General features: G+C 51.0%; 1 protein-coding gene across 1 annotated transcript in view; it reads right to left on the bottom strand.

The window, feature by feature from the left end:
- Positions 1-2672: 2672 nt before the first annotated feature.
- The window catches only part of RSPO4 (R-spondin 4), a 35990-nt gene continuing 12939 nt past the window's right edge, over positions 2673-25723 (bottom strand). Inside the window, exons 2-5 of the mRNA XM_035303452.3 lie at positions 11079-11267; positions 10315-10455; positions 7243-7428; positions 2673-5244 (exon numbers count right to left, since the gene is read on the bottom strand). Of these exons, the coding sequence (XP_035159343.1) occupies positions 5135-5244; positions 7243-7428; positions 10315-10455; positions 11079-11267 (626 nt within the window). The 3' untranslated portion in view covers positions 2673-5134. The remainder of the gene's footprint in view (positions 5245-7242; positions 7429-10314; positions 10456-11078; positions 11268-25723) is intronic.

The raw sequence follows: 25723 nt of genomic DNA on the forward strand, positions 1-25723 counted from the left end.
AAACAAAGGAAATGAGACACTGCATCTGAAATGCTTAGCAAGGTTTGGCACGTAATAGGTGCTCCATAAATATAAGATGACGTCATCATCCGTATCCTCATCACTACTATTTTTTGTTATAAGATGCACATTTCCTGAGTTAGAAGGTCCACATAGGATGGCTTGAGATTTTCCTCTGGGCTGGGTGGGGTGGCTTAAGTCTGTAATCCCAGTACTTTGGGAGGCTGAGGCAGGAGGATCACTTGAGCCCTGGAGCTCCAGACCAGTCTGGGCAACATAGCAAGATTCTGTCTCTACTAATAATTTAAAAATTAGCTGGGTGTTGTGGTGTGCATCTGTAGTCCCAGTTACTCAGGAGGCTGAGGTGGGAGGATCACCTGATCCCTGGAGGTGGAGGCTGCAGTGAGCCGGGATCACACCACTGACCTCCTGTCTGGGCAGCAGAGCTATTAAGGGATCCCTTCTTAAAAACAAAACAAAACAAAAAAACAGAGAAAAGAAATTTTATTCTAAGTGAAAATGGAGAGGTGTGATCCCCACAGGTCACCTGGGCAGGAAGTCATGTCGTGGTGACTCACCAGGGATGCTGGGCTTGGGTCCTCTGAGTCACATTTCCCTTCTGTGCAAGGAAGGGCCCAGGACAGGGACCTCTGAGACTGGCACTACACGGCTAAGAAGGCCATTCAGCTGAAGTCCCCAGTGCAACTGTAGTCCTTCAGTCTGAGGCAGTCCTTCCGTCTGAGGCAGCCTCTCCCCTGCCCTCCGCTGCCCTCTACCCCTCTCCAGCCCTGCTAGGAGAGAACAGCAAGTCCCCCAGTTTCAGAAATGCGCTCCTTTACCAGCCTGGCTACGATCTGTTCCTGATTGATTGGCACCCTCCCGTGGCAGGTTGTGGAAACGACATGCAGGGCCATGGTGAGCGGTCAGGCCAGGATGAGGCTAGAGTGAGCGGGTTGGGGGGGCGGTGGTCTGCGGAGAGGGCCCTGGTGTGGCCCAGCTGGAAGAGGGGACAGGAAGAACTCAGCAGGGATCCCTCAGCTCTGGCCAAGGGGTTGTTCTCTCCCTCTGGCATAGCATCCGGAGGGCCAATCGCAGCGGAACCTTTCCCTTGGGCTCTGCCCCAACTGCCCTTCTTTGGCTGTGTGACCCCACCCCGTTTCTGAGCTTCTCCGTGAACTTCTCCAAGCTTGGCTTGTAAGAAGGGAGTGAGTGATGCCCACCTGACCGCAGAATCTCCTTCCCAGAGAGGCACCTCAATCCTCCAGAGAGTGTGAGAGAGGCTGGGATTTCAAAGGATTGGAGCTGGGGGCAGGGAACGTCTGAGACGGAAAGATTGTTACAGGAGGGGCTGGAGCCCTGAAGAAGAGATTTCATCCTGTAATTTGAAAATATAAAAAACGTCCACAGCCCCAGATGAGGACAGAGGACCAAGCCCCCTGAGGGAAAAGAACATGGACAGGGAATTGGAGGACTGGAAACTTCCACTCTTATCTTGGTCTTTTAGAATTGTGAAATGTAGAACGTTCAGCATCCTTCAACAGCTGGGGTCTTAACAGAAAACACTATATAGTGTATGTGCGTGTGCGTGTGTGTGTGTGTGTGTGTGCGTGTGTGTGTGTGTGTGTGTATATATATATATATATATATGGGCTGGGCATGGTGGCTCACACCTGTAATCCTAGAACTTTGGGAGGCTGAGGTGGGAGGATCACTTGAGACCAGGAGTTCAAAACCAGCCTGAGCAACATATTGAGTCCCCATCTCTACAAAACATAAAAAATTAGCTGGATTTGTACACCTTTAGTCTCAGCTACTTGGGAGGTTGAGGCAGGAGGATTGCTTGAGGCCAGGAATTTGAGGCTGCAGGGAGTTGTGATAGAACCACTGCACTCCAACCTGGGTGATAGAGTAAGACCTTGCCTCAAAAAAATAAAAAATAAACACACACACACACACACACACACACACACACACACACACACACACTAAACTCTACAGAACCTGATCATTGAGCCTTGAGGTCAGGATCAGAATTGCAGCCGCAAATCTAGGCTCAGCCCTCTGGGCTGGAAATCACGAGAGTCACCTCTCCCACAAGCTTGTACTGGAATGAATGTTTGCTCTCACTGCCTGCTCCTAAGCTTGTTTGCAATGAATAGACCTGGGGTGGGGCCCTAAAATTTGAATTTCTACAAACGTCCCCAGCAGATGCTGTTGGGTCTTCCAGATTTCGGCAATAGATTTAATTTAGCCTAACTTCTTCATGGGGAAACTGAGGCCCGGGAAGGGGAAGTGACTTGACCTAGACCCCACCAGATCGCTGGTGACAGGCTGGAGCTCCCACCTGTGCCTCCCAATGCCCAGGCCACTCTCATCAGCAGCCCAGGGTGTTTAGATGGCCCTGTCAACCTCCCAGGTGCCCCTAGTCCCTGAGACACGTGGTTCGTGGAACTGTGAGGTTCTGGGGCTTGAGGTGTTACCCTCTTCTGCTTCTGGCTGAGCCCGCTTCTTAAGAGGGGCCTGGACGGGCTGAGGGTTGCTCCTCTTTTATCAGTTCCCCGCAAGCTGAAACTCCACCCCATCCCCAATACATCCTGACCCCTCTCAGCGCCAAGCATTCCTGTGAAAACCACTCCACATGTTTTAATCCTGCTACTCCAAACTCATCAGAATCACAGTTGATGCTTAAGAAACATTTGCAAGTTTCTTTTCCCTTTATTAAAATTTTTTTTAAAAATGTTAGGGTCTTGAAACAATAAAAATGGAGCATTTTAGAGACACAAATATTTGCAGAAGAGAAGCTGGTGGCCTGGCCAGGTGAAGGAGGGGGCTCTAGCTGTTCTCAGGGAGGTGAGGGGAGGGAAGTCAGGGAGAGGGTGGGCATTTTGCAGTCAGGTAGAAGGCAGCTCTGAGGGTGGACACTCTCTTGGGGTGGGTGGGGGGTAATGTTTCATCACCTAGAGGCTCTCCCCAGCCTGCTGACCACCTTCCTTCCCCAGGCCACCCGACTCTTGTTTCTCCTGCTCATTCCTGTCTGGGCTACGGAGTCCTATGCCTTCAGGCTAGCTGGTCATGGCAAACACAAATCCCCTTCCTGAGGATTCCAGGAGCAGAGCAGGAAGCGGGTGTTACATGGCAGAAGGACAGGCAGTGAGGACGGACTTGCTTCCAAGCTGGGTCTGACCTGGAGACTCCTCCCAGCATCGTTCCTGCCCAGGGCGAGGGGCGTCACAGGAAGCACAGATTCAGGAAACCTGGTAGTGGGTGCAGGGATCTTCCCGTGCTCCCAACCCACAATTCCCTACATCCCCGCCCCCCCACACCACATGACCCCCAATGTCTCCTCTCAGCCGTGGGTGTGCTGAGCAGAGTCTCAGGCAGAAGCAGAGCCTGAGGTTTCCTTTGTGACGCTAGGCATGCCCCTTCCTTCTCAGGCCTGTCTCCCCATGTGAGCAGGAGTGATGAGGTGGGGAACGGAGCTGCTGGACAATCTCAGTGTTCCTTTCAGTTTCAATGGCCTCTTCTGGGCTGGGTGGGTGGATCCTCCAGCAGTGACAGCCTACCTGATCCAGCTTGGGAAAAAGGGGCATGGGACCTGTGAGAGGGAGGCCTGTGCAGGGAGGGCTGATGGGGGTGGCAGGTAGCTTGCAGAGGATGACCTGGCTGGCCCAGGGCTGGCTGCCCAGCAGAGGCCAGGTTGTGGCCCTCCACGGCCAGCTGGGGGAGGTGGCCAGGCCAGGACTCTAGAAGCCCTGGAGCCTTGTCCAGCCAGCTCCTTGGGGTAGCTCGTGGCTGAAGGCTGTGGAAATGGCCTCTGGGGACTGTCCAGAGAACCAGGTGCTCACAGCTCAGGGTTCTGGAGCCCCTTCCCCTGAGCATAGGCAGGGCCCTCAGGACTCACCTGTGCTGTGGCCCAGGCTTTGCCCTCTGGAAACCCTTTCTCTGCAAAGATGGGGTCAGGGAAAGGCCTGGGAAAAGGTGTTTGCTTTCTTTAAGGAGTAGAGAGAGAGAGAGCTGCAGGGGAGGACCCAGGCTCATGGTGTCTCTTTAAGTGTGTGTGAGAGAGAGGAGAGAAGAGGAGGGAGAGAGAAGGAGGCAGTGAAGGACAGGAAGAAACACAGGAAGAATGAAAAAGACAGATAAAAGATAAGCGAGAAGAGGGAGGGAGGGAGAAGGAGAGGAGAACTGGGGTGGAAGAAATAAAGGAAATAAAGAAGAAAGAAAAGTGGAAGGTAGACCAACAAGGAAAAATGAAAGAAGGGTGGGGAGAAGAGAGGGCAAATGGAGAAGATGGAGGAGGAGGGGCAGGAGGAGGAGGAGGGGCAGGAGGAGGAGGAGGGGCAGGAGGAGGAGGAGAAGGAGGGGGAGGAGGAGGAGGAGGAGCAGGAGGAGGAGGAGGAGCAGGAGGAAGAAGAGGGGCAGGAGGAGGAGGAGAAGGAGGGGCAGGAGGAGGAGGAGGGGCAGGAGGAGGAGGAGGGGCAGGAGGAGGAGGAGGAGCAGGAGGAAGAAGAGGGGCAGGAGGAGGAGGAGAAGGAGGGGCAGGAGGAGGAGGAGGGGCAGGAGGAGGAGGAGGGGCAGGAGGAGGAGGAGGGGCAGGAGGAGGAAGAGGAGGGGGAGGAGGAGGAAGAGGAGGGGGAGGAGGAGGAGTGGGAGGAGGAGGAGGGGCAGGAGGAGGAGGGGCAGGAGGAGGAGGAGGAGCAGGAGGAAGAAGAGGGGCAGGAGGAGGAGGAGAAGGAGGGGCAGGAGGAGGAGGAGGGGCAGGAGGAGGAGGAGGGGCAGGAGGAGGAGGAGGGGCAGGAGGAGGAAGAGGAGGGGGAGGAGGAGGAAGAGGAGGGGGAGGAGGAGGAGTGGGAGGAGGAGGAGGGGCAGGAGGAGGAGGGGCAGGAGGAGGGGCAGAGGAGGAGAAGGAGGAGGAGGGGCAAGAGGAGGAGGAGGGGCAGAGGAGGAGAAGGAGGAGGAGGGGCAGGAGGAGGAGGAGCAGGAGGGGCAGGAGGTGGAGGAGCGAGAGGAGCAGGAGGAGGAGGGGCAGAGGAGGAGAAGGAGGAGGAGGAGGGGCAAGAGGAGGAGGAAGAGGAGGAGCAGGAGGAGGTGTGCAGGGGCCAATGACTAGGACCAGAGGCTGGGAGAGCTGTGGTCAGGGCTGCAGGTCGGGCTGGTGCGGCCTCACGTCCAGCCCGCGGTCCAGCTTCCTGTCCTTGCGGGGGCGCCGGTCCCTCCTGCCCTTCTTCTGGCCGGGATTCCTCTCTGCAACGAGAGCACAGGGCCCGGTGACCGAGGCTGCAGGGCCGGTTAGGTCCTGGGAGCCTCCTCAGTTCTGAAAGATGAGGGTGCCCCACCCACTCCCCAGCAACGGGGCTCAGAAGAATGTTTGGGTGCTGACCTTGCAATCCCTCCTGTTGAGAATTTGGACCGTGGGCTAAGTGACCCCAAACTGAGCCTTTCTCTCTAATTCTTCAGGGAGTGGCAAGGGCCACTACCTTGCTCGGGGCCCTCCAGTGTGGGGCATTGGGCTTGGCCAGGCCTACAGGTTCACATGAGGGTGCCCCAATCAACATGCAGGGTGGCCTCCTGGGCGTCCCCGTGGCTTTCCCGGGCACACCTGCTCCACAGCTGAGCAGGCTCTGTGCCGGACATGGGGCTTCTTTCACCTGTGTCCCTGCACCACTTCTCCAGAACACTGGGGCAATAATACTCGAGCATTTAGTGAGTGCTCACTGTATGCAGGCCACAGCCCTGAGTGCTTTATATATATGAAATGCACAACAGCGGGAGAAGCAGGCAGGGTCTGCCCCACAACCGGTTCCATCTTCTCCATTTTTCCCCTCTTTCTCCCTACCTTTCTATCATTTCTTTGTGCCAGTCTACCTTTTCTTTCTTTTTCTTCTTTATTTCTTCTACCTCCATTCTTCTATGGCAGGGGTGGGCTGGGTGCAAACCCAAAACCTAACTCTGAATCTTGAACCCTATGTGCTTCCCCGCTCCCCTACCCTGGCCCCTGACCCTGTGGCGCTGGGCTGAATTTCTTCTAACACAAACATCAATTAGTTTCATTTCTCAGATGAGGTGACTGAGGCCCAGCAAGGGGAGTGACTTGTTCAGTGGCACAGCCTAAACTGGAGTTTCTGATGTCCAGCCCTGTGCTTTCCCTTCTAAGTGACACACTGGGGCAGAGGGGACGAGATCTGGCCTGTGCCCAAGCTCCCCCAGGGGCTCCCAGCTCACTTGACTGAGTCCTCTCCCTGGCCTGCCTCACCCTCTCCCCCCCTGACCTCACCTCTGCCTGCTCATAGTGTGTGCACAGTCAACACTGCCGGTTCCATGTCATTACTACTCACTATTCACATCTTACCAACCACACCCTGTGGCTTCTCTTCTGTGTAAATCAGTGGTTCTTAACAGCCCCCAGAGGCATTTGGAAATATGTATACTGGTCTTGGAAGCCATAATGAAGGGGGATCCTGTGCTTTCAGTGGACAGCAATCAGGGTGCAGTGTGGGACAGTCCCCAGCAAAGATCAGTGGTCCCCCATTCCATCCAGTTCCCTCACATCGTGCCCCACCCTCACGTAGCTGAAAGGTGTGCTTGCTGGGAGCTGAATTCTGTTTTACCCATGAATGCCAAGCGGTTTTGAACACTTTCATTCACTGAAGATTCTAGGGCACTGTGAGTGCGCTGCCAATCAAGAGAGCAGTTTGGTTGGACTTTATTAATCATTGGTCACTTTTGGGAATTGCATCTCATGGCAACGCAGCCACGCTTGTGGGGTGCTGACCACAACCGCAGTCCTCACTGGGATTCTGCCTCCCTAAGTGTCTGCTTAGTTGGGTCAAGCGCTTCCACCAGGAAATTTCTTTTCTTTCTCCCCACGTTACGGTTAGGGAATTATACTGATTAAAACATTACTTTTGAAAAAATTGCCTTTGCAAGTAGGCTACACTCTCCATGAACTTCATTAAGAGTAGTAAGGAGGATATTCCCAAATCCTTCTTATTAAAAGGGGGTGGTGTTCAGTCTGAGAGGGTTGGGACCTTCTGGCCAGCTCAAGTTTCCTAATGTATTTGGGACTGAACCCAGCAAGGAAGGTCCTCCTTTGAAAGGACACCGTGGAAGGCGATGTGTACTCTGCATGACGATTGGCTCCTGGCGGCCTTTCAGTCTCCCAGGTACTATTTGTGGGGCAGTGTCCTGAGGTCACTCTGTCCCTTACCCCCCACAGCCTCACGTGCCTGTCCTAAGGCTCACCTCCTGGGCAGGGCCTCTGGATGGGACATTTCCTTGACTCCGACAGCACCTGGCAGGTGGCTGTCTCCTCGTGCCCAGCCCGGCCAGCCTCTCGTACCCGGGTCTCCAGGCCCCAAGCAGAGCCACAGATCTTTCCGTTGTGTGTGCAGGGGCTCCAGCCACCCCAGGGACCCAGTTCACATTCCCCTGTGGAGTGAGAGGAGAGACAGACAGACAGGGTCAGCCGGCAGTGAGGGTCCTTCAGATCCAAGGGCAGGGTTTGAGGGATTCAGTCCTCTGAAGACTGAAGACGTCACTTCTACCTGCAAAGGATTTGGTCTACTGCTAGGAACAGAGAGGGGGCATTTAAAAAGTTATTTATAAGAGCGTAGAATGACAGCTAAACTAATGCATGCACAGACTGCTATAGGCCTGAAGCCAGAGTGGCCTACTGTCTAGCTTTAAAGGGGAAGGCTTCCCAGAGGTGGTGTATGAGTTAAAGGGAGAGAGGGGGAACTCCTCAGGTGAGAAGAAGGAAGCCCATTCCAGCAAGTGTGCAAAGCCTAGGGAGACTGGTCCACCATGTTTGGGAGATGGGGCAGCCAGAGCTGGGAGTGAAGTCTTGGGAGGGGTGGGGCAGGAGAGGAGGCTGGGAGGTCGCCTGGGAAGCTCTCAGGATCAGGACACAGGTTTTGAACTTGATCATGTGCCTTTGATCAACTTTGTAAGGCAGAAGAAACCCAGCACTGCCGTGAGAAAGAAAAAGGCCATGGACATAAAAGTTCTTCATAGGGGGTAAGTGTTTGTGTGTGTGTGTGTGTGTGTGTGTGTGTAGCCTTTGATCATTTAAAAAGTCCGTGAGAAGTAGGCACAAAATGCAGGTAGCTATGAATACTCCAATTTTGCAGATTTGGACACTGAGGCCTAGAGCAGGGGTTTGCGAAGGGAACGTAGTAAGAGGCTCATACAACAGACACAGCAAGTTCAAGATGCAATTGACAAGTAAAGACTGAGCCCTCAGTGCGTGCCAGGCGCTGTTCTGGGTGCTGAGGGAGCAGCAGCAGATAAGACAGACCAGGGTCTGCAGGCTCCTGGAATTCACCATCTGGACACCACTGTGAGGAGGGAAGCACAGGCACTGTGGGAGCTCAGAGGTGGCAAGAGTTGGTCATAGGGCAGGAAACTCCTGGACTGGGTCTTGGAGTGGGGCTGGGATGGCAGGGAGGGGGAGGCCAGCCAGGCTCAGAAAGGGACAGGAGGTGATCCAGGTGAGGGAATAACCCCAGCAGGGTGGATGATTTGACCTAGAATTGGGCAAGCTGGAGAATGAACTCAAATGGAGGAGGAAAAAAATGATGGGGATGGAAAGGCTGGCAGATGAGACAGATTGCCCAGGGCCTGGGTGGGCTCTGCCCGAGGACAGTGGGAGCCACTGAAGGTTCCTGGGAGGAAAAGACTGTCATTTTGAAATACTCCCTCTGCTGCTGAGTGGAGAGTAGGCTGAAGGGACTGAAAGCCGGGGCAGGAGACAGGCAGGAGCTGTGGCCAGAATCCTGGCGATAGGCAAGGGGTGGTGAGAAGGCGGGAAGAGGGGTGAGCAGAGGAGAGAAAAAAATGGGTGGGGCTAGGGTGGGGAGAAGGGGATGAGCCCGGTGGTGTGGGTTTGGGAGCGTTGTGCTGCTTCATTTTCCCCCCAAAGTTCTTCGTGTCACCCAAAATATTGTGCATTTGTTCCCGGGTGTCGCTTCTGTCTCTCCACTGAAATGTCATGTCCATGAGTGCAGAGACTTCGTTTTGTTCTCTAACCTGTCCCCAGCACCTAGGAAAGTGCCTGGCCATAGCAGATGCTCCAGTAGATACTTTCGGAGTGAGTAAGTGAACAGATTGGATTGGGTATAAGGTCAGGGAGAGAGAAGAGACAACAGTGATGCGTGCATCTAGGGCATGACCACCCAGAGGTCATGGAGCTGGTTATTGAAACCCAGAGAAAACCCAGAGGAAGCGTCAGGAGGGGGATGGTGGCAGTGGGAGTGGAAAGGAGGCACCCAGAGGACAGTGGAGGTGACGTCTGCTGCTCAGGGAGGCTGCAGACAGTAAGTCAGGGGCCATCAGCAGCTGGAATGAGCATAAATGAGCCCAGAGGGAATGCATGGGCAGAGATGCACAGTTCAGATGAGAATGCCAAAGAACAGTCTCATGCAGGAACGAAAGAGGGATCACAGGCAAGCGTATGACAAGGAGCTGTCAGAAAATAATCATAGCAGTAATAACACTGATACTGACATGTACTGAGCATCTACTGTGTGCTGGTTGCTGTACTGAGCACTTTAAATTGAACTAATTCACTTAATCCTCATAACAGTTTCTCCCCATGAGGTAGGCTTTATGTTCTATGCTCCTTTTTTTTAAAGAAAACTTTTGGAGAAACTGAAGGACAAAGGGCTGAGGTCGTTTGCTTAAGATCACCAAAGGGTAAGGTTTAGAGCTAGGATGGACCCCAGGCCTGTCCTATTCCAAAATCAGTGCTCAGCCAGGTGTGGTGGCTCACACCTCCACTCCCAGTGCTTTGAGAGGCTGAGGTGGGAGGATTGCTTGAGCCCAGGGGCAGCCTGGGCAACAGTGCAAGAGCCTGTCTGTACAAAAACATAAAAAAATAGCCAGCTGTTGTGGTACATGACTGTGATCCCAGTTACTCAGGAGGCTGAGGCAGGGGGATCCCTAAGCTTAGGAGTTTGAGACCGCAGTGAGCTATGATCACACCATTGCACTCCAGCCAGGTGACAGAGCAAGACCCTATCTCAAACAAAACAAAACAAAATCAGTGCTCTTCCTCTGCCCTCTGCTGATTCCCTTGGCCACAGTAACGATGCCAGTGTTGGCTGGAGTATTAATCACAGTAACGGTGGTTATGTTGGCTCTGGTGTATCGCGGTTAATATGTGTAGGTACCTGGTGTACTTGACGTGCTGCTGCTGGGCCTCCCACCACCACATGGCATTCTACTGTGATTTCTTCCAGACCTCCTGACACCCCTCATCAAGCCCCCACTCCAGGGAGGGAGGGGCAGGGGCGGGGCGGGGAGGTCCCCACTCACCCTGGCACTCCCGTGTGTTCTGGTGGGCCAAAGTGCCTGGCGGGCAGGTGGGCAGACACTTCCCCTTGTACAAGTAAAACTGCCTCTTGCACCGGATGCAGAAGTCCTGGCTGAAGCAGCTCTCACAAGTGGCCCCACATTCTGTAACAGAGCCAGGGACACCCCAGGTGAGGAAGACTGCCAAGGACGGGGCCCACTGGGTCTGCCCGAGGTGGGAGAGCCTCTGGGTAGCTCCAGGCTCGGTAGCATTTGGGTCAGGACTCAGTGTCTCCCAAGACTTGGCCAAGGTCAAACTGGGCTGCATGTGAAGAGAACGCCCTTTCTCATTTGAAGGGAGGCTTGGAGAGAGCAAGTGACTTGCTTGAAGTCACCTGCAAATCTGGGCTGAAGTGAGGACTCCCTGCTTCTTTTCCACCTCAGAAATAGTGATGACTTGTCCAAAGTTATGGCAAAAATTAGAGTTTGGAATTAGGACTCCTTTTCCTATTTGACCTAGGACCAGAGAAGGTGAGTTACATGCCTAAGGCCCCACCACAAACTAGGGTAGAAGTGAAAGTTCTCTGCTCTATTAGTGCCGATTAAGTCTGAGAGGGGACTGACTTGCCTCAGGCTGCAGAGCCAGCCTGGACTCAGGAGGTATCTCAGAGTCTGGGCTTAGGCATGCATGTACTTCCCCTCTGGTTGTGGTGGGGTGAGAGGGTGGGATCTGAGCCCGCATGTCTAGGAGCCCAGCACTAGCCTAGAACAAGGGAGGAGCCACGTACTTTTGCACCTGTTGACCTCCTGGCCGCGGATGCCGAAGTAGCCAGGGGGACAGTCGTGCAGGCACTTGCCGTACTGACGGATGCCTTCCCGGCGGATGAACAGGAAGAGCCTCTGCTGGCAGGTGGAACAGCCGTTCTCCTCTGAGCAAATGATACAGCCTGTGCAGTTGCCCCCCAGGCCAGTGCCCACTGCCCACCAGACCAGGGCAGAAGGAGAAGGAAAGGGAGGGAGAGATGATCAAACATTATGTGTGAGCCGCTGAGACGGTGTCATTAGGATAGTAACTGGGCACATATGGCCACCCAAACAAAAGACTACATTTCCCAGCTTCCATTCCAACCAGATATGGTCATGTGACCAGAATCTAGCCAATCAGATGTAAGGTTAAAAAAAAGCACCAGGGTCCCTGAGGAAGGCAGAACTGCTTTACCAGTCCTAGCCTGCCTGTGTAGACTGTGACATGAGAGAGAAATCAACATTTATTTTACTTAAATAACTGTTGTTTGCAGTTTTCCATTACTCACAAGCAAACTTAATCTTTACCAAAGTAGTGTGTATTTTTGAGTGTGTGTGTGGGCTGGGGTGAGACCCTCACCCTCCCGCTGGGTTCCCGAACAATACTCAACAATACCCATTTCTCATCGTCACCATCAGCAAGGGTTCCCACCATCATCAGGAATAGCAAGGGGAGAAATTTGTTTAAGTAGAAAAATTTTCATTACCCCAGAATTGGCATCCAGGACCCAATGCTGGGGAAAAAGAGATGGAAGTTGCTCTAGAATCTTAAGCGAGCCTTTTCCAGACTCACAGGAAGTCTCTGTTACCCTGACCATCACCTCAGGACCCTGATTAAGCTAAACACTTGCAAGGAGGGACTCATGGGAGTTAGGAATTGTCAGCCAGACACAGTGGCTCATGCCCATAATCCCAGCACTTTGGGAGGCCAAGATGGCAGGATTGCTTGAGTCCAGAAGTTTGAGACCAGTCTGAGCAATATGGTGAGACCCTGTCTCCACAAAAAAATACAAAAATTAGCCGGGCATAGTGGCACACACCTGTAGTCCCAGCAACTTGGAAGGCTAAGGTGGGAGGATCACTTGAGCTGGGAAGGCTGCAGTGAGCTGTGTTTATGCCACTGTACTCCAGTCTGAGCGACAGATTGAAGCCATGTGTAAACAAAAAAAGAAAAGAAAAAGAAATTGACAGCCTAGGGAAGTGAGTCATTGTGCTGTGACTTCTTCTGTGTTCCCAACCCTCCAAAGCAGGTGAGCAGATGTCAGGGAAACTCAAAAAGACAGGGGGTGCCTACAAAAAGGTGCCAGCATCTCATGCCCTGCTTGACATAAACTCATGTCCACAGCCCTGCGAATCTGCCCCCTTCTCATTCCTCTTTGAGCAGAGAAAGGAGACCAGGAGACAGAAGGGCAGAGCTGAGGGGGAGAGTATGGTAGAAGATCCCACTCATCCTTCCCAGCATGCGTGAGGGGGTTCTCAGTGGCAAGGGGTTCCTCGGGAGCAGCCAGGCTTAGGTGGTATTACTGCTGCCTGGCACAAGAAGGCTGGGGGCTGGGAGGTGCCCAGCAGTAAGAGGCAGCAAGGGAGACCACTGTGAATAGGAGGTGGGGGATAGTCAGAAAGTGACCAGGTGTCATTAAGTGACAGGAAAGGACAGGGTAGCTTTTGAGAGGTGGCAATTGGGGAAACAGTAAATGGTATCATGTTTTTATGTCATTAGGGTCAGACTGGTTAATAATCCCATTACACACCTTGATTCACCTGAGCCCGAAGACCACCCAGCAGGACACATTCTTGGCTCTCCACCTCCCAGATGCTCCCCTCTTGCTATTGGTGCCCCATCTTTTTTTTTTTTTTTTAAGAAGAATTCCCCATTCTGCAAGGTCCTGATGAGGAATGTATCCTGGCACCTTCCCCCTGGAACAGAAACCAAAACAGGTCTGGCCCTTCTTTAAGTTGGCAGCGGGGGAGACATAATGAAAGCCTGGCCAGATACACACTCTGGTGACTCCAGTCCTGAGAGTGGGATAAAAGAGTGTGGGTCACACAGGAATGGGGTTCAGGTGAAGGTAGGGTGGGCTCTCTGCCCAGCCCTGGCTGAGGCCTTTCTCTCTCCCTTCCATCCGTCAGTCCCTCTGTTCCTTCCTCCCTGCTCCAGCTCTCAGAGGAGTATTGTAATTCCCCAAACCTCATCTTTCACTTCTAGGATATGGTGAGGCCCCACATCCTGCTGATAACCTGATTTCTGTTGCTTACAACTCAGGAGCCTAATTGATCCAGGGTCATATGGAGGTTCACCGTAACTAATGTGTATCCTGGGACCCTGTTCCCAGGCAAAGTTGGCAATGCCCTCAATTTTCTTGCTCTGGTATGAGAAACTACAACAGGAGAGCAGAATAAAGATTTTTGTGCTTCTGGAGCTGTATACCTGGCAGGTACCTGAGGGCAGAGAGCAAGTGTGATGTTGTAAGAGGGACTCCCAGAGACAGAGAGATAAGAACATCCACTGAAAATTTAGCAGAGTCCAGACTTTTCACTCAGCAAAAGATTCAGATTCTGATTCTACCAAGAGCTGGCAAGAATGACAGGAAACATTCAGCTTAGATAAGAGTGTAAACTTTGGGGAAAAATCTAGCAGTATCTAAAGAATGTGAAGATGTCTGTATTCTTTGTGTGTTAAAAAGTTTTTTTTTTTCTTTTTTAAGACAGGGTCTTGCTCTGTCGCCCAGGCTCCAGTGCAGTGGCATCATCCTGGTTAACTGCAGCCTCAAACTCCTGGGCTCAAGCAATCCTTCTGCCTCAGCCTCCTGAGTAGCTGGGACTACAGGCACATGTCACCACACGCAGATAATTTTTAAAATTTTATGTGGAGAGAGTCTCTCTCTCTTTCCCAGGCTGGTCTTGAACTCTGGCCTCAAGTGATCTTCCTGCCTCAGGGTTCCAAAATGTTGGGATTATAGGCGTGAGCCACCATGCCTGGCCTGATGTCCCTTTTCTAGATGTAATAATTTAGTTTCTGTTATATACCCTAGAGAAGCAGTTCTCAAACTCTGTCGCATGACAGCAGTTCCTAGTGAGCTTGTTGGAGTATAGGTCCCTGAGTTCCATCCCTGACACATCTGATTCAATAGGTCTGAGAATCTGTATTTCTAACAGGTTCCCAGGTGATGCTAATGTCCAGGGACCATGCTCTCAGAACCACTGACCTAGAGAAACCTTTGCATATGTGTACACGGAGACAAAAATATTTATTGCAGCATTATTTAATAGCAAGCAACTGCAAAAAGCTAACCCTCTGCCAAAGTAATAGATAAATACATTGTGGTATAGCCGTACACCACAGCCAGATACCACGTACGCAACCCAGCCATGATAAATGACTGACGTAGCTACAGCTATCATTGTGGACATATCTCAGAGATGGTGTTGAGAGGAAAAAAGCAAGATGCACAATGAATCATATAGTAAGAGCCATTTATATAAAGTTCAAGTACCTGCAAAGCAATATTTTGTAGTGTTTATGACTCATAAATATGTATTCAGAAGCCACAAGACTAACAAACACTGAATTCAGGAGAGTGGCACGAAAATGTTCATTATATTATTTTAAATTCTTGACTGTAAGTTTGAAATAGTTCATCCCAAAAACACATGAAGAACAAAATAGTTTAGCCTCTACTGTGTCTTGGGGAAGGAGGAGTCCTACATTATTTCTTCCCCTTCTCCACTAGCTGTCCTCCCAAGCCCTGTCCCATCCTCAAGCTGAGGTCCTGAGCACGGGAAGGTGACAAATTCTGAAGACATGGGACCTGGGTTCCAAGAACAGCGGAGACTGGTGGCTCTGAGCACTGTTAGTCATCCCCTATGTCCACTCTCCCCTCATCTTCTGTAGAGGAACCCTGATTTTTATGTTATTTTTTGAGACAAGGTCTTCCTCTGTCCCCCAGGCTGGAGTGCAGTGGTACTGGTGCGACCTTGGCTCACTGCAGCCTGGACCAACTGGGTTCAAGCAATCCTCCCTCCTCAGCCTCCCAAGTAGCTGGGACTACAGGCGTGCACCACACCATGGCCAGCTAATTTGTGTATTTTCTGCAGAGAAGTGGTTTCACCATGTTGTCTAGGCTAATCTCAACTCCTGGGCTCAAGCAGTCCTCCTGTCTCAGATTTCCAAAATGCTGACATTACAGGCCTGAGCCACAGCGCCCGGCCGGAACCCTGATATTAAGTGGAATTTATGTCTTCTAAGACTGCATTTCCCAGGCTCCTTTGCAGCTATATGTGGTCATGTGCCTATGCTCTGGCCAATGCTATGTGAGCGGGCATACCCTGCGCAGCCCCTTAGGAAATACAGGCACTGTTCTCCTCTCATTTCCCCTCCCGCCTGCGGGATTGCAGGCTTGAGAGTGTAGCCATCGCAGATCCAGGAGGCAGAGCTCTTACAGAAAGACAGCTTTGCGCGGCCTTATTAACCCAGGACTGCCCACTGCAGAGATTCTTTCCTGGGGAAGGGAGGAAAGCATTGCCCATCTTGTTTAGGTCACTGGGCCTTTCTGACGCACGTATTGACTGACGATGTTGGCTCTTCTGCCACGCAGGGTGCACAGAGTCATGTCAGTGGAGACCTGGGTGCCCTGTTCTTTGCCTCGGCACTGTGTAAGCCCACTGGACCTGAGATGCGACCCCACTACCAAAGGTCAGGGGGACACTCATTTGACTTGCAGTGATCTCTACCACCTGGCAGAATACGACTTCAAATTACAAATGTTAAATTACAGAAAAACAAAGTAGCATTTCCTGCAAAATGAATCTGTAGACAGAGACTCACACCCTTACATGATGTTGCTGCCCATTTTGCAGCTGAGAAAAATCGAGACTTGAGGTTAAATAACATGTCCAGGGTCACAGAATCAGTAGGGGTGGCAGGTCACTCTACCCCACACTGCCCTCTTTGAGCATTTGTCCGGAGCCTCCTGCATCAGGCAGAGCCTGGAGCCATGTGAGTGAGCCACACATGGCCCCTGCCCCTATAGGACAAACAGCCTGGTGGGAGGGACTGAAGTCCACAGAAGTGACAGCAATGCAGGATGAGATAAGGGGTCAAGATGGAGAGAAAGCAAAGCTCTTACCACTCTCAGAAGAGCTTAGAGGTCACTCAGCACAACCCCTGCAGTTTTACTGGGGACACTGAGGCCGAAGGGATGGAGCTTTCCCCAAAGTCAGGCAGCCAGTCTGCAAAGAAGCCTCAGAGCTACAGTACTTTTTTTTTTTTTGAGATGGAGACTCAGTCTGTTGCTTGCCCAGACTGGACCGCAGTGGGGCGATCTCAGTTCACTGCAAACTCCGCTTCCCAGGTTCAAGTGATTCTTGTGCCTCAGCCTTCCAAGTAGCTGGGATTATAAGCACTCACCACCATGCCCAGCTAAGTTTTGTTGTTGTTGTGTTTTTAGTAGAGACGAGGTTTTGCCATGTTGGCCAGGCTAGTCTTGAACTCTGGACCTCAAAAAGCTACAGTACTATTTGAATGATGACTCAATATGCTGAAGGCCAAAGAACCCAACAAAGACCCTCCCAGACCTCAGAGAGTGTTGGCCTGGAGGATGAACACTTTGAAGGGTAGTGGTTGTCTCATGGCCTCATCCTTGACCCTGGCAGTTGGCTAGGATGCTGTCTGCCTCTATGTTGTAATGGCACCTCTTGCTTTTTGACTTCTGATGGTCTGGGGTTTCATCACGTCTCTGTAACTCATTAGAAAAAGCAGTGCTATTACCGCTCTCTACCCTCCACCCTGAAGTCATGGGTGTAGGCACTTGAATGTTCACTTTGTGAATCATCACTGATGACAAGAAGAGTCTGTACCACGCTGCTCTAGAAAGATCCAAACTTTATGGTTCTTAAACTTGACTGTGCATAACAATCTCCAGAGTGGCTTGTAAAGTGTCTGCTTTGGGCCAGGAATGTGCACTTTAACAAGTCCAAATAAATGGAATAGGAATTTTGGAAATGTCTTCCCTGCTCACAGTCTCCTTTCTCTGAGAACTGGCCCCAGTAACCATGTATGTAGGGCATGACTCTGACCCTAGGCAATGGCTGTCTTTTCCAGGATGGGCCAAGTAGACCATCTCTCTGTGGGCTGACAGACAATGGTCTGGGCTGGCCTTGGCCTAACGCTATCTGCAGGTGGGAGGGTAGTCTGTTCTGGTACACCTGTGTGAGAAGCCCTGGTGGGCACTAGCTAACAGAGAGGCCCGCTCCTCTGCACTCTCTGGCTTTAAGGCCCGTGTGGTGCCATCTTCACCTAGAAGCACTCAATCTGGGCTTGGCCAATCAGAGCATCCTTGGCTACAGTGTAGTCCCCTTGACTACAGTGGTTGTAGGTTCAGACACAGGCACGCATCCCCACAAGAGCTAGTCTTGGGGTTTTTGCTGAAGTCAGTGGATATGTGTGTTTTCGTTTCCTCTCTTTGGTTCTAGGAGTATGTAGATCAGAGCTGGTGGGGGCCCCATGAGGGAAGAGCCTCTGGAGAATGGAGGCCACACAGCAGAAGCAGAGCCAAGAGACACAGACAAATACCAAAAGGAGTCATCTGTGCATGTGGATCCACGCTGAGGATCCTAAATACTCGCTTTTCTCAAGCCACATTGAGTTAGGTTTTCTGTCACTTGCAACCAAATGATTCCTGACTAATACAGAAACAGAGAGAAAAATAAACAAATCAGATGCAGAGAGAGAAGCAGCAACCAGAACCTCATGTGTTCTTTAAGACAGAAAGTTTCTGACTACCTCCCAGTCCTTCCCAAGGCTTGACTTGTCCTATAGCACCAAATAAAGTGAATTTTTCACTTGAGCTAGTTTTCTTCTGTCAAATTACAATAAAAATGGATGTAGCTCGCTAGAGAGCAAACAGATCATGGTGGAACATCTCTGCTTTGACACAGATGAGGAGCCTGGAGCACGACCTACCCAACCTGACCACTCTGGCACTCCAGGGTACCCTGAGGTTCCAGGGAACACACTTTGAAACTCCCTGGGTCCTTCTACACATATTGGCCTCTGTTGCTGCCCTCTCCCAACTGAGATGCGCATTTTAAAAGCATTTAAGCTCTAACTGCAACCTCCCCAAGTTTTCTTGGGACATCAGAGTAGATGGCAGGAACCCCATGTAATTCCCATTAACAACTGTTTCCCATAATTAAGACCATTCTCCCTCAGTCAAAATGCCAGTAGGCCCCAAAAGCATGGCCCTGTGTTGCTCTAGCAGCTGGAGAGGCATAGAATGACATCTGAGTCACTCCATGTTTCCCCACACACCCGAGGGATGAGTCCAGGCTTGGATGTTCATTTTATGGAGAATGACAGTGGAATCAAACATACCAGATTTGACAGTTTGCAACGTGATAAAGACTTATGACAACTCTGAATGCATGCATTAACCCAGGGTTGAGTGATCCATCCATTCTTTCATTCATTCACCCATTCATTCAACAAACAATTACTGAGCCCCTATTCTGTGTCAGGTCCAGTGCTGGGAGTCAATGGTTATGAGCTTTGGAGGAGCTGTATGACCATGGGGAAGGTACTTTACAAGCCTCAATTTTTCCAGCTGCAAATGGGGATAATAATGCTTTTCCTGCAGGGTTGTTGTGATTGAAGGAGATGGTATGTGAAAAACTCTTAGCTCAGACCACTTGGAGTAGGCATCTGATACACTGAAGCTACTGTAATTATATTGAGGATGATGTGTTTTCTGCCCTCAAGGGACTTAAAAATCTAAGGTCATGTTATGATGCAGCTTCCCAGTTTGATATCCTGGCCCCATCACTCATGAACAAGTTCCTTCCTCTCCGTGGGCCTCAGTTTCCCCATCTGAAAAATTGTGACAGCAATTCCTACCTCCACGTGATTTGTTGTGAAGGCTGTGCAAACCGGCAAGTGCTGGCACATAGTAGGTGCTCCTCTGTAAACCTAGGTTCCCTTCCTATTCCCTCACCATCATGACACACAGTGGGACTGTTAACCAACATCTGGACCCTTCTCCTCTTTCCCAGGTGAGCAAACAGAGGCCAGAGATGTTGGCGAGGCTGAAAGGAGGCTGGCAGGGTCCAGGGACGTGGTCTTTTGCCCGCTGGATGGCGAAGTGCTCAGGGCAGAGATATTAGCCAGCAGCTTAGGTCCTAGGCCAAGGGCAGGTTCATTCTTCCTTTTGGGAGCAAGGAATGACCTGTGCTCTTCAAACAAGGGTCCCTAAGCTCAGGGTCACCCACATCCTGAGAACTGCCCCAAGCATCTTGTTTAAACAGGCCTCAACGGCTCAACGCGTGCAAGTGATCTCTGTATTTTTTTTTTTTTTCCATTTTGGGATTTTGAGTTAATTTAGGGTCACCTCTGCAGTATCATGCCTTCCATCTGCCTTTACTCGGCAAAACTTCCCTGAGGGGGTCAAAAAGTGCAGGGCGACATCTGGGACCCTGAAAATGACATGCTCTCCTAGACAAGCTCATCTCCACAGCAGCCCACAGTGAATCTGTCATTGAAATTTCCTTAATACCCAAGCCAGAAACTCTAGCCCTATGTATTTTTAAAAAATACTAATTTGGAGGGATTTCTAGCATTTAAAAAAATCAAGAGATTTCGCATTAAAAATCTGGCATTTGGCCTTCTCTGAAAAAGGTCAGAACATCTGCCAACATTACGTGTGCTGTCACAGGGCAGTGAGTGGTTAGAGTCACATAAATAAGGCATATGCTCCCCAGGTCACTGCAGACCCTACCCCACCCTATCGTATTCCAGATACTGAAGGCAAAGGTCAGCTGCCCTTTGTTCTCATCCTGGAGCTACATCTTACACCCACTTCACTCTCTCACAATAGAAGACAATGTAGAGCAGGGTTTTTCACACTCAGGACTGCATCAGATTCACCTAGAGGGCCTGTTAAAAACACAGGCCACTGGGTCTTACCCTAGAGTTGCTGATTCAGTAGGTCTAGACAGGACTTGAGAATGTGCATTGCTAACAGGTTCCCAGATGATACTGACCCTGGGCCCACACTTTGAGAACTACTAGTGTGGAACACGGTTAAGAACCAGACAGGTTGGATTGAAGTTTCTGCTCTGCCCCTTACCCTTGCCATGTGACCTTGAACTAGTGCCTTAACCTCTCTGTGCTCCGGTTTTCCCATCTGTAAAACAAGAAACCTCCTGGTTGACCTCACAGGTGTGCTGTGGGGGCCTGGGCAGGGTTGACTTAAGCGGGTCTCCATGACATCACTGTAACTACCATTACTATCACCACCTGCCCTGCCTGTGCTGGCGTTTGTGATCCTGGAAATGCTTTGACAATCAGTGCAAAGCTTTTGGTTTTGATGCCAACATTTTTGGGGGCAGAGTTTTTCATAATTGGGGTGTGCCTGGGAAGTGTGTTTTGCATGAGAACATTGTGTCATGGTGAACTAAGGATTTAATACAGCTGTCCTGGAGGACTCCCTGGGGGTAAGAAGGATGGGGAAGGACAGAAAGACACCAATGCCCCCTGTCCCAAGGCAGTGAGACTGAGGAGGACCAGACCCTGCTGAGGTACCTGCTCTGTCCTTGGGAAGGATCCAGAACCATGCAGGAGGCCCCATAGAGACAGTGCTGGGCAGCGCATCCTCTAATCCCTGCCTGGCAGTGCAGGATGCATGTCGCCGATGACCAAGGGAAATAAACAACATCTGGGCACCCGCCTGCCCACTCAGGCTGCCACATATGGGAGGCAGTCGCCATCGTTGGAGGCTTCATCAGAAGATCCCTCAGCACATTTCTGCCTGGGGGGTAGATTGCACCATACCTAGCAAGGGGTGGGCCCTAGAGATGACTCCCAGCTTGGAAACTCCCTGGGATCAGGGCTAGAGGTCTCCAGCCCACAGGACCCTTCTCAGCACTCAGGAGGTGGGGGCACCAGAGGGGCAGAACATTCAGCGGAATGTTGAGGTAGGCTTGGCTTTGGGGCTTGAGAAACCACCGCTTCCTAGCTGGGTGATATTGGGCAAGTAGCTTAGCCTTGGTCTTCTCTTCTGTAAAATGGAGACAAAAGTAGGAACTACCTCCCAGGCAGTTGTGGGGATGACAAGAACTCATCCACACCAAGTGCTTAGCACAGCTCACGGCAGATGAATGAGCACTCCATTACTACTTGATTCATGAGATGCTCCCTTGAGCATCCCTGCAGTCAGACTCTGGCAAGACACCTCCAGCCAATCAGGATGCTCAGTGTCGCAAGGACTGGGGGCAATGCCCACTGCTGCACACCCAGGAGGCCTTCTTTGGGGAGGATATGAGAGCTTTAGATTCCAGAAAGTGTGGGAGGAAACCTTCTAAGGGGAGCTGAAAGCTTAGGATTCCTAAGATGAGTCCTAGTCACTATTCACAATAGCAAAGACTTGGAACCAACCCAAATGCCCACCAATGACAGACTGGATAAAGAAAATGTGGGACATATACACCATGGACTACTATGCAGCCACAAAAAAGGATGAGTTTATGTTCTTTGCAGGAACATGGATAAGACTGGAAACCATCATTCTTAGCAAACTAAGAAAAAGAAACCTGCATGTTCTCAATCATAAGTGGGAGTTCGACAATGAGAACACATGGACACAGGGAGGGGAACATCACACGCAGGGCAGGGCATGTCCCCAGCTCCCAAGCCCAGGGGGGCTCATGTTTGGAGGGGAGAAACTACGGAGCATAGGGAAACAGGCATTCCATCCCTTGATTTAACACATACTTACTGACCTGCCCCACGTCAATTGGGAATGAGTGGAGAGTGAATGAGAAATGTAAAAAGGGTGGGGTCGGGCATGGGGCAGCCTGCACTGTCAGCATTTGACCAATTTCCTCTATTTGGTCAAGCGGTCAGTGAAGGAGGCAACTGAACTTAATCTAAGCTGTGGATTCCCAGCCCAAAGGGGCACGAGGCTGTCGAAGTGGGGAATGGGGTAGTGAGGAAGCTAGGGTGATCCGAAGAGGTCAAGTCCATGCTCCTTGCCCAGTAATCACACCTGTGCCCTAATTAGGCACCTGCCACATGTGGGAGAAAGGGAGAGGGCATGGGTGGAGATAGAGGAACGTTTAGTCCCAGTCTCCCTGCTGCTCACTGGTGATGGGCACAGTTTTCTAACACTGGGAATTGTGGAGGCCACAGCAGCATCAGGGTAGTGATAGCTGTCTCTATCCCCATTCCTTCTTCTGCTCCCCTACATATAGGGGAGAAATAAACCCAGAAGGAGGAGAGAAGGGAGTGAGACAGCATGACATATCTCCCTACAGGGCAAATCAGTGGAGTCAGAAGCTGAGTCAGGCAGTGACAGGGAAGGCAGTGATGGGAAAGGAGAGCTTCGAATCAGACCTATGTTTTAAAAATTTAGCCCTGGACGGGGCTTTTTAATACCTGCAGGTTACCAGAAAGCTTTGAGATCTCCTCAAAGTTACTAAGGATTAGAGTTTAAAAATACAACTGTGCATCGCAGGAGAGGAGCATGGAAAGCATGTCATGTCTGCAACCCTCTGCTACAAGCTCAGTATCATTAAGCCAGTTACACACAAAGTAAGTCAAGAATAACTATCCTTAATACACAAAGAGCTACTATAAATCAATAAGAGGAAAAATCCAAGTGTGTGGAGGGAGAATGGGCAAAGACATTACAAGTAATAAAAAAAGAAAGACAAACGGGCCGATAACCATATGAAAAGCTGCCTACTTCCCTGATAATTTCAAAACGAAGATGAGAACAAGAATGAAATACTACCATGACCTACAAGATAGGAAAACTGTAAAAGACTCCAGCACTTTCTTGTGAGAAGGCAATTGAGGCAGAGCCTTTTATATGCAGCATGGGGTAGTAACAGCATTTTACAGAGAATGTCCTGAGTTCAGAGGGGGATAGACACTTTTTGGGAGCCACACAGTGAATCACGGGAGGGCAGGAGCTAGAACTCAGATCTCTGGATGGGCACCTTTGACTCTTTATCTCCAGCCAGCTGGTCCTTTCCATCTGGGCTAGTGTATAGCCTGGCTCCTGGTCCCTGACTGGTTAGCCCAGGTCTGCTATATCCATTGCTGCACCCTGCTCTGGGCCTAAGGATGGCTGGGGTATTTCTATTTCAAATGACACATCTCTTATGGTTAACCTGTCCTTCCCAGAGACAAAGCTTTCAATTAGTCCTGCTGGGCAGCAGCCTTAGAGGGCAGAGGTAGAAATCCAAGGTTTGGGAGGAGATAGATCTGTTCTCAAATCCCAGCCCCAGACTTTACTCCCTGGGACGGTTAGCTAACTTCAGTTTGCTCATTTGTAAAACGAACACCAGCCAGGTTTGGTGGCTCACACCTGTAATCCCAGCACTTTAGGAAGCTACATTGGGAGGATCACTTAAGGTCAGGAATTTGAGTCCAGCCTGGGCAACATAGTGAGACCCTCATCTCCACGAAAATAAAAATAAAAATAAATTAGTCCCCAGGCATGGTGGTGTGTGCCTGTAGTAGCTTCTAGCTACTCAGGAGATTGAGGTGGGAGGATTGCTTGAACCCGAGAAGAGGTCAAGACTGCAATGAGCTATGATTGTGCTACCGCCCTCCAGTCTGGGTGACAGACCCTGTCTCAAAAACAAACGAGATTAAAATGGACACAATCTCCCACCTGCTGAAAAGTTTGCTCCTTCCACAAATATTTATTGAGGGCCTACTAAGTGCCAGGCACTTTTCAAGGCACTGAAGATCCATCAGTGAATGAGATAGACCTTCTCCTCATGAAGTTTATACCCTAAGTGGGAGAGGGAGATCATTTCAGAGAACGACAGGGAATTGAATTTGGGTACACAGCATGGCAGGAGGTAGGGCCTGGGTTGCCAGGAAGGGCATCTCTGAGATATACAAGAAAGCACTCTTGGCGGAGGGGCCAGCGGGTACAAAGGCCCAGAAGTGGGAAAGAACATGGTGTGAAAGAGAGCATCAAGGCCAGAGTGCAGCAACCGAGGGGAGAGCGGTGGGTTGTGAGGCCTGGAGGCAGAGGGGCCAGACCCCCAGGGCACATGGATGAGTTTGGATGGTGCTGGATTTTCCTGGCAGTGAGTCGGGAATCCACTGTGGGTTGTGAGCCGTGGAGTGTCTGACACCTTGAAAGCTTTTCCAGTGCTGAGGGGAATGGAATGTAGGGCAGGAGTAAAAGCTTGGAGCTCAGGGTGGAGGGGCTGTGGTCATTCTGGTGTCCTGGACGAGGCTGGCGGTTGTGAGAAGTGGGTGGATCCAGGGAGGGTGGACAGACAAGTTCTGCTCATGGGCTATTATGAGAATTAAAGGGTAAGTGGCTTAGTCCACAGTGCAGCACGTAGCACGTGCTAGACAGATCTCAGCTTTTTATTTATGAATTTATTTACTTTTGAGACAGTCTTGTTCTGTCATTCAGGCTGGAGTGCAGTAGCATGATCTCAGCTCATGGCAACTTCTGCTTCCTAAGTTCAAGCAATTCTCCTGCCTCAGCCTCCTGAGTAGCTGGGATTACAGGCATGCGCCACCACACCTGGCTAGTTTTTGTGATTTTAGTAGAGATGAGATTTCACCATGTTGGCCAGGCTGGTCTTGAACTCCTGACCTCAAGTGATCCACCTGACTCAGCCTCTCAAAGAGCTGGGATTACAGGCAAGAGCCATTGTGCCCAGCCAGAGCTCAGCTTTAAAGAGACCTGGAACTAGAATCCCATTCTACCCCACAGCCTCCTCCATAAATGCCCCAAATCACTTCCGCCTCTCCCGGTCATTGATTTGAGTTATAATTCCTTGTCCTCCGTTGCCTCTTGAGTTTTGCAGGCCACTGGGATGAGGTACTTGTTCTGAGTTCCTCCAGTTGTTATTTTAAGCAGACTGCATACCCTCTACTAACATCTCCAAAGCTGGTGTGAAACCTGAGGCCCTATCTGGGTGGCTCCCTAAGTAATTTAACAAGTTGAGAATAGGTAATAAAGCCACCTATATTCTTACCATGACATCCACCCAGTCCAGGCTCCCAGACTAACTGCCCAGCCCCCAGAAGTAGAGAGACGGGAGGCAGCACCAAGCAGGAGAGAACCCAGGTCATACACACAGGTTTGGGTCCCAGCTCTGCTACCTTGACCCTAGGAAGGTTCTTTGATCCTCTGAGTCTCTGCACCTCATCTGCAAAATAGGAATGATGCTTTGAAAGGATTGCTTTTTGGGTAAAGTGAAGTAATAACCTGCAGACCCCCTGGCTGTGTGCCCAGCTCACATGGCAAATACTCACCAGGCAGGAGGATCCTAAGGTTGTGGGCAATGTGCACAGAGCCTCAGGTGCATTGTAGGTGCTCAATAAATGGTAGGATGCCAGTGGGCAGGAGTTTAATGAAAGAAGGGAAAAGAAACCCAGTGCATGATGGGGGTGGCAGGAGCACAGGAAGCTGGGGGTCCACCTTGGAAACCTCTCCTGGCCCTGGGGCACTATCTCCACCAAATCCAAGTCCAGGCACCTGGAGGGACCTGGGCTTGCACAGGCATGGAGATTCTGCACTCACCATTAGTGAGCCTCTGTATCCCCACCTGTGACATGGGAACCATAGCCCTTCTTACCTAGTTAGAATCTGGATTC

Source organism: Callithrix jacchus, chromosome 5 (assembly GCF_049354715.1).
Source record: "Callithrix jacchus isolate 240 chromosome 5, calJac240_pri, whole genome shotgun sequence".
Lineage (NCBI taxonomy): Eukaryota > Metazoa > Chordata > Mammalia > Primates > Cebidae > Callithrix > Callithrix jacchus.